The sequence below is a fragment of the Ochlerotatus camptorhynchus genome, unplaced genomic scaffold (genome assembly GCF_037179485.1).
Source record: "Ochlerotatus camptorhynchus isolate MF236.1 unplaced genomic scaffold, CSIRO-AGI_Acam_v1.1 ptg000183l, whole genome shotgun sequence".
NCBI lineage: Eukaryota > Metazoa > Arthropoda > Insecta > Diptera > Culicidae > Ochlerotatus > Ochlerotatus camptorhynchus.
In genome coordinates, this window is record NW_027040673.1 from 651,819 (window position 1) to 661,084 (window position 9,266).

The 9,266-nt window shown below is 46.4% G+C and overlaps 1 protein-coding gene across 1 annotated transcript; it reads left to right on the forward strand.

Moving 5' to 3' along the window:
- Positions 1-2,292: 2,292 nt before the first annotated feature.
- Positions 2,293-8,914, forward strand: LOC135702059 (uncharacterized). Its single transcript, XM_065223049.1, has 2 exons — positions 2,293-8,829; positions 8,891-8,914. Exon 1 carries the CDS (start codon positions 2,293-2,295, stop codon positions 8,713-8,715), a length of 6,423 nt encoding a protein of 2,140 aa, XP_065079121.1. The 3' UTR covers positions 8,716-8,829; positions 8,891-8,914.
- The last annotated feature ends 352 nt before the right edge of the window (positions 8,915-9,266 follow it).

The window sequence follows — 9,266 nt, forward strand, 5'->3', positions numbered from 1 at the left end:
GAGAAATCATATGGATTTCATTGGACGCATAAGGTTCATGTGATTTAGTGGTGCAATTTCCAATTATGGGATCACATGAAAGTTATGTGAAGTTCACATGTATATTTTCCATTGGTTATGTGACAGTTTTATCGGATTGATGAAACTGTCACTTCTTGAAACTAATCCCTTTCGTATTTCTTTAATTCTCTTTTCGCGCTTTGCAAATAACACCATCTTATACTAATCAGTACAGACCGCTCATTGCGAGTGCTCCGTGGACCAGCTACTCTTGACTAGATGACCATGATAATGCAAGAAAATTAGTTTTTGTTGAAGGAAGTATCACAACACAGGTAATTTCTAATAGATATTTTTCAGACAGTGACAGATGGTGTACTTGAAGATCCAGTGGAGATGCCATTTTCGTCATGGTAGCGCCGTTGGCAGCAATTATATTATATTTTTATATCCCACATATATTCATATAAACATATAAATTCATTGGGTAGGAATGGGACCAAGAGGACGCTTAATTGAAGCGATTTGGATGGGGAGAGTGGTATTGTCAACTCCCTGTTATTAACATTTCGTGAATTGAAGGTGGGCTCTTCTCCCCACTCATTGAGACATCCCCTCTGTATCGGGTTGAAACATTTTTATCGTTGGAAGGAGATTCTTCAAAGTGCTCCCAATTTTTTTTTTGAAGTTAATGCAAATTCAGATACAATTACTGACCTTCGGAGAATTTCAAAGCCCCTTGGATATTTTTACGAGGATTCAGAATGATTAATTATTTCAAAGACCTTCTATTGATCTTTCAGAGATTATTCATATAACAAATAACTAAAACTGCAATCAAAATAATCCCGTCTACGTGGTTTGTTTACATGCAGCGGAAGAGAACAAATAAATAGATTGTGCGCGCATGCATTGTGGATAGGAATGCAGCAACGCGGCAGCGGTACAGCGGTTAGTGCGATTTTAGTACATTGCGCGTTTGCCGCTGTGCCACTGTCATTGTGTTCAGCCCTTAAAGGTCCATGTGATGCTTTGGGTAGAGACGATGTTATATAAGAGACGCGCGGAGAGAATAAAAGTAAATCTGGATGCACGGCCAACTGATTTCTTTTTCTGCAAGGTTTGGCAACCCGCAACTTCAAGTGACTTTTAATTTGAGCGACTGTCGTCTTCTTCAGCATCACGGTAAAATGATTTTTTTAACCGTATCGGTAGTACCGCTATTTAATTGAAGTATTAGAATACTCAATTTTTGACAACTCTGAGTGAAACCACATTGGAGGGTATATTCTACAGAGCGTTGCACAAAATTATTCAATCTGCGATTGTAGCTTCCTATCATGTATGAGGGAAATCGCTCTTTTGAAGTGTCGCCGATACCCCTCGTTGCGGCGAGTTGTTGGTGAACCAACTGACCGAACCCTCGCGAGCGAAACGCCAATGCCGGATAAAGTGAACGGAATGACAGAGGTAGTAAACAATACATAGACATCGAATAGTGAGCAGCTTTGAATTGTTTTGCACTTCTGCATAAGTTCTTTGTAAATTTAGTTAAGTGAATTGAATATCCGTAGGTTTTAAGTGAGTTTATTAGGTATAATTAATTGATTATTAATAGATTTTTTATACAGATCGCTAATTATTAAAAGTCCGCTATAATAGTGCCACGCAGTGAGTGGAAAATTAATGATTACGAAGTATGTTACCTGAAAATTAATACTTACCCTATTGTCATTCAATTGTTAACCTAAAATGGACCTTAATTGATTTGTACTTGCCTGTAGATTATTTTGGACTCGTCCTTCCTAGGTTAACCGAAGATCAGGAGATAAAAGGAAGAATAATACCGAAAATGTAAGATTAGATTAATTTACTTACCTTGAATTTGATCCTAATTATATAATTTAATAAATTACAGCTTTAAAGCTGCTAAGTCAGCAACTGAAAAGAACGGTGTTTGTTCCGACTTACGGGAACATTCTTTAAAGATTTTCGTCCTGTGTTGGATGATAATTTGCCCATCGGAGTTTATGCTTCGGTTATCTACCTGGAAGAGGAATAACATTCACAAGACGACCCACTCTTGAAGACGATTAGCCTGGACCCTCGCCGGAACCACAACGAGATTGGAAGTGAAGTGCAGTATAATAAAGTCAGTGCCTATCTTTGATTCTGTCACCTTCGTCGGTCGCGAACTTTACTGTTAGTAAAAGTATTAGAGTCAGCCGTCAGGAGTTAAATAGCAAAAGCTACATTAGAGTCAGTCACAGGTTCAGTTAGGTCGATCTCGAAATGTCGGACGTAAATGAGAACACTGAAAAGTATTGTAAAAAGTGCGATCGTACTGATGTGGAGGAAGGAATGGTGTGTTGCGATGTGTGTGAATCGTGGGAACACTTTCAGTGCGCGGGTGTCAGTGAATCCATTGCAGAAGTAGATAGAAGTTGGAAGTGCAGTGATTGCCTGGCAAATTGGGAAGGTGCATCGAAGTCTGGTGTATCGTTCAACGAGTCGTCTGTCAGCAAAAGTAGTCGAGTGTCGCAGAAATTGCAACTCAGCCTACAACTTCTCGAGGAGCAACGGAAACTAAAAAAGAAGCGAACGGAAGAAGAACTGCGCATACGAAAGCTGGAAGAAGAAGCTAAGTTAAAGGAACTAGACGAGGAACAGGAATACCTGAGGCAAAGGTACGAGTTGTTGATGCAAATGGGAGATGCAAAGGATTCATCGAGTAGGAAAAGCGGAGTCAGCGTGAAGAGTAGGCGTGAACGGATGGAGAAATGGCTTAATAAGGGAGCCCAAGTGGACGGAGTTGGACAGTCGAAACCATCAACGTCCGGACAGAAAGCTACCCTGCCAGTCCCAGCTGTTAGCCAGACGAATTCAAGGGTCCTTGTGCTACCAACAACAACAGATTCTTCGATGGTGGAAACCTCTACCAATCTGGTTCCTTTGAATCAGGGTATGCTGTACCCGGATCCGACGATTCCAGTTCCCGGTGGCAACGTCACAGCTCTGGCGAAGTCCTACGAGTCCTTGGCATTATCAACGATACCAGGAAGCACTTCATCCTCTCTACCCATGTTTTCAACGATTCCAGTGACAGTAGTAGCAACAGCTAGTGGAAGCTTTGTCACGACTATAGTAACAGCACCGACGGTTACTTCGTCGCTAATTTCAACTTTACCAACGATTACTAGAGTGCCTTTGACGGGAATCCAAAATCCTCCTAGCAGTCTTGGTACTACACCGGTCTACTCGTATCCTGGAATAAATTCAATGTTCTCGAGTGCTGCAGGGTTGATTCCGTCAATTCCGTATGGTGTGAATGGCTTCTATGGAAATCCACAACAGCATTTGGCTCAAACAACTACTAGCTCTTTGCCATATTTTCCAATTTCGATTTCTTCTAATCCTGTACCAGCCATTCCTGGGAATCCACCAGTTCCCTCCACGGCTGGTTTGTTCCAGTTTTCACCCGGATATCCACCGTTGCTTCCTACTTCAACTACTGCTAGTTTGTTTCCGGGAATTCCAAGCAATCCTGGTGTTTTCCCCGGGAATTCAGTATCGTTTCCGTATCCAGCAACAAGTATTGCATTTCCAGTAACGAGGTCGGAAGTAACACCGTCAGTAGTACCAACATCGCTGGGAATCGACGGGACTAGGATCAATCATTCAGTCAATTCGACAGGACCAACTAGTGCCCAATTGGCAGCTCGGCAGGTAATGCCACGAGAGCTACCCAAGTTCGGAGGGGATCCGGAGGAGTGGCCTATCTTCTATAGTTCGTTCAAGAACACGACGGAGGTCTGCGGATACACGGACGCCGAGAATCTAGCCAGACTGCAGCGCAGTTTGGGAAGCTCAGCATTGGAGGCAGTTAGAAGTCGTCTGCTCCTACCCGCATCTGTTCCGTACGTGATGGAAACGTTGCATAAGCTCTACGGAAGGCCAGAGATACTGATAAGTTCTCTTCTGAAGAAGGTGAGGAACGCTCCGCCACCGAAGTCGGATAACCTGAGCACCATTGTCACTTACGGCTTTGTTATTCAGAATCTCGTCGATCACATTATTCTGACAGATCAGCAAGCGCATTTATCGAATCCGATGCTGCTACAGGAGTTGATCGATAAATTACCCACCTCGCTGAAAATGCAGTGGGGATCCTTCAAGCAGGCGTTCGTTCACGTCAACCTGGCGACGTTCAACAACTTCATGTCGGGACTGGTGAATCTAGCTTCCGAACTGAGCATTGGAGTGGACTCTGCCCAAAACTACCAAAAACAGCCTAGGGTGGAAAAGACGAAGCAAAAGGAGAAGCTGTTCACCCACGCGAATGAGCCGCCAAGTGTATTGAAGAAGGAGAGTCCAGAAGGAGAACGTACGTCAAAAGCGTGTTCCTACTGCGAGAAAGACGGCCATCAGATCCTGAACTGTTTCAGTTTCAAGTCGTTGGACATCGGAGGCCGGTGGAAGGCAATGCGGCAGAAGAACTTGTGCCGATTGTGCTTGATACCGCATCGTAAGTGGCCGTGTCGCTCAAAAAAGGAATGTGGGGTGGATGCATGCCGTTTTCGACACCATATGCTGCTGCACAGTAGTCGCAACGATGCTGCCGACGGCGCAAAGTCAGGCGAGACTGTTCACCATAATCATCACCACACGAAATCGTTCTCTCTTTTCCGTTATCTGCCAGTTACGCTATACGGGGATGGGAAGCAAGTCGAAACTTTCGTGTTCCTGGATGATGGATCGTCATCGACGTTGCTAGAAGAAGGAATCGCAGCACAGTTAGGTATCGAAGGTGAACCAGACAACCTGTGGCTGAGTTGGACCGGAAAGATCAGTAGACACGAAAAGACATCGAAGAGGTTGAGCGTGAAGATATCCGGTGCTGGGAAGAAGGAAACTTTTCAACTGAGCAACGTACGAACAGTACACGAGCTAGGACTTCCAAGTCAAACGTTGCACTACACAGAGCTGTCAAATACATTCCCGCATTTGCAGGGGCTTCCCGTGGCCAGCTATGTCAACGCCAAACCGGGCATGATCATCGGTCTTGAGCACGTACGGTTGCTGACTAGTCTGAAGAATCGTGAAGGCAATAGCAGCGAACCAGTAGCAACCAAAACACGATTGGGATGGTGCGTGTATGGGAGAAACAACGGAAGCGAAGGTTCAATTGAACAGCTGAACGTCCATGCCTGCGAGGAGATGAGTAACAGCAATCTACACGATTCAATGCGAAAGTTCTTCGCCGTTGAGGACGCCGTTGTGACGAAGCAGCTTGAATCCGAGGAGGACAAACGAGCACGCAGCATCCTAGAAGCAACAACGGTACGGAGAGGAACTCGTATGGAGGCGGGTTTGCTCTGGCGTAAAAACAACGTAAACTTCCCGGATAGCTTTCAAATGGCGGTAAGCAGGTTGAGAGGTTTGGAGAAACGGTTGGCAAAAGATCCAGAGCTGCGCAGAAGAGTGAACGAGCAAATCGAGAGCTACGAACAGAAGCAGTACGTCTGTAAGGTGTCGTCGGAAGAGCTGGAGAAAACGAACCCTGAGCGAGTCTGGTTCCTTCCGTTAGGGGTGGTAACGAACCCCAAGAAACCGAACAAAATCAGAATGGTGTGGGATGCTGCTGCAAAGGTCGGTGGTGTTTCATTCAACGACATGCTGCTAAAGGGTCCGGATCTTCTCGTATCACTCGTGGAAGTTTTGCTACGATTCAGGGAAGGCAAGATTGCGGTGTGCTCCGATATCCGCGAAATGTTCCTGAGAATCCTGATTAGGGAGGCAGACAAGTGGTCGCAGTGCTTCTTATGGCGTAGCAGTCCAGAGGATGAAGTGCAGGTCTACGTAATCAATGTAGCGATGTTTGGGGCAACCAGCTCTCCGTGCACGGCGCAGTTCGTTAAGAACAAAAACGCTCTCGACTACGCGGAACTATATCCCAGAGCAGTAGACGCGATCATCAAGAACCACTACGTGGATGACTTCCTCGACAGTGTCAACTCGGTGGAGGAAGCAGTACAGCTTGTCAAACAAGTGCAATTCATCCACGCAGCAGCAGGCTTTGAATTCGGCAAAATCCTGTCTAACTCGCAGGATGTGCTCGATCGTCTAGGGGAGACTGAATCGTCAGCCTGCAAGTCGCTGAACCTAGATAAGGATGAAGTCTACGAACGCGTCTTAGGAGTGGTGTGGGTCCCTTCGGCGGATCATTTCACCTTCGATCAGACAGGGCTCAAGGAAGTTTTGGGCAGCAACGGGGTGGTTCCAACGAAAAGGCAAGTTCTACAGACCGTGATGAAGCTGTACGATCCGTTGGGATTCGTTGCGCACTTCGTCGTACAAGGCAAAATCCTAATGCAAGAGATCTGGCGAACGGGTACCAACTGGGACGAGCCCATAGAAGAGCAGCTACACGATCTATGGAATAGATGGATCGAACTATACGAGACAATCAATGAAGTGGAAGTTCCTCGTTGCTTTTTCGGGAATCTTCTGCCGAAGGAAGTTGACGAAATAGAAATCCACGTGTTCACGGATGCTAGTGTCACAGCATGTGCATGCGTAGTATACTTGCGATTGTCGGTCAACGGAGGTAGCTGGTGTTCGTTGGTAGCAGCAAAGACTAAAGTCGCACCACTTCGAGCGCTCTCAATTCCTCGCCTGGAACTTCAGGCTGCCATGATGGGATCACGTTTGCTGCAAAACGTTTGTTCGGCGCTCACTCTCAACATTCGGAAGCGTTTTCTATGGACGGACTCAGCTACTGTTCTGGCGTGGCTTCGATCGGACAGCCGCCGATACCATCAGTTCGTATCTTTTCGGGTTGGTGAAATTCTTTCGCTCACGAATGTGGATGAATGGCATTACGTACCCTCAAAGCTCAACGTGGCTGACGATGCCACCAAGTGGAATTCGGGGCCATCGTTCGATCCAGATAACCGTTGGTTTCAAGGCCCACCATTCCTACGAGATACAAAAGAGCAGTGGCCAAGAGAATCAGCAGTATTAGTGGCCGAAACGGATGCGGCAAGTGAAGAACTTCGTATGGTAGCCGTACATCAAACGGCTGACGAGGTAGTTGTCGTTGAACGCTTTTCGAGATGGAGTCGTCTAGTCCGAACGATGGCCAACGTTCACCGTGCGGTAAGGATCTGGAAGCAAACTATGTACGGAGAAAGTCGACGGCAAGGCCTCGATCGAGATGATTTCGTGAAAGCAAAGGAGACACTTTGGCGCCAGGCTCAAGCGCAGGCGTATTCGGAGGAGGTTCACGAGCTAACAAATGGTCACAGCGTTGGAAAACGAAGTTCACTGCACTCGCTGGTTCCATTTTTGGATGAAAACGGGGTCGTTCGGGTAGGAGGTCGAATCGGATGCGCACCGCACATTCCATACGCGGCGAAACATCCCGTTGTGCTGCCAAGAGATCATCGTATCACTTTCCTTTTGGTGGATTCCTTTCACCAACGGTTCCTGCACGCCAACGGAGAAACAGTCTGTAATGAACTACGGCAGGAGTTCTACATACCCAACCTTCGGGTGCTGGTACGAAAAGTTAGCCGAAGTTGTCAGCACTGCAAGGTCAAGAAAGCAGTTCCTGTGCCACCACTGATGGGGCCACTGCCGAGGGTACGCCTAACACCATTTATTCGGCCGTTCACGTACGTCGGCGTGGATTACATGGGGCCTTTCGAAGTCAAAGTGGGTCGCAGCGTGGTGAAAAGGTGGATCTGTCTATTCACCTGTCTCACTATACGGGCTGTCCACCTAGAGCTGGTCCACAGTCTTTTATCGATCGCCTGCGTTATGGCGTTCAGGAGATTTGTAGCCAGACGGGGAGCACCGTTGGAGGTATTTTCGGACAATGGCACAAACTTTGTTGGTGCCAATCGCCAGTTATCAGAGGAGAAACAGAGGATCCAGAACATCATTGAGGACTGCGCCGCCACATTCACCAATGCAAATACCAAGTGGCATTTCAACGTTCCGGCAGCTCCGCACATGGGAGGACCATGGGAGCGTATGGTCAAGTCCGTGAAGGTGGCGATGAAGGCTATTCTGGATAGTCCACGACATCCGAGCGACGAGGTGTTGGAGACGATTATGTTGGATGCGGAAGCTATTGTCAACTCCCGTCCACTGACCTACGTTCCCTTGGAAGCACCAGACGAAGAGGCACTCACGCCAAACCACTTTCTGCTGTACGGATCAACCGGCATCAAGCAACCAGCAACCGATCCTGTAAACGGAAACATCCTGCGAGACAGCTGGAAGCTTGCGCAGCACATCGTGGATGAATTCTGGCGCAGATGGGTGCGGGAATATCTCCCGATGCTAACGAGGCGAACGAAATGGTTCGAGGCGGTAAAGCCGCTGGAACCTGGTGATCTAGTCGTGATAGTCGACGAGCATTCGAGGAATCGATGGGAGCGTGGACGTATTTTGGAGACCTTTCCGGACAAATCCGGGCAGGTGAGGCGTGCTACGGTGCAGACAGCTAGGGGAGTGTTCGCTAGACCTGCGGTGAAGCTAGCAGTTCTGGACGTTAAGTGCAACGACAAGAGGACAGAAAAAGTCGCTGCGGATACGGAAGTGGTTCACGGGTCGGGGAATGTCGCCGATACCCCTCGTTGCGGCGAGTTGTTGGTGAACCAACTGACCGAACCCTCGCGAGCGAAACGCCAATGCCGGATAAAGTGAACGGAATGACAGAGGTAGTAAACAATACATAGACATCGAATAGTGAGCAGCTTTGAATTGTTTTGCACTTCTGCATAAGTTCTTTGTAAATTTAGTTAAGTGAATTGAATATCCGTAGGTTTTAAGTGAGTTTATTAGGTATAATTAATTGATTATTAATAGATTTTTTATACAGATCGCTAATTATTAAAAGTCCGCTATAATAGTGCCACGCAGTGAGTGGAAAATTAATGATTACGAGGTATGTTACCTGAAAATTAATACTTACCCTATTGTCATTCAATTGTTAACCTAAAATGGACCTTAATTGATTTGTACTTGCCTGTAGATTATTTTGGACTCGTCCTTCCTAGGTTAACCGAAGATCAGGAGATAAAAGGAAGAATAATACCGAAAATGTAAGATTAGATTAATTTACTTACCTTGAATTTGATCCTAATTATATAATTTAATAAATTACAGCTTTAAAGCTGCTAAGTCAGCAACTGAAAAGAACGGTGTTTGTTCCGACTTACGGGAACATGAAGTCTTTCACAAATTTTACCATCTTC

Coding starts and splice junctions, on each gene's coding strand:
- LOC135702059 (XM_065223049.1), top strand. CDS start 2,293: ATGTCGGACGTAAATGAGAACACTGAAAAGTATTGTAAAAAGTGCGAT.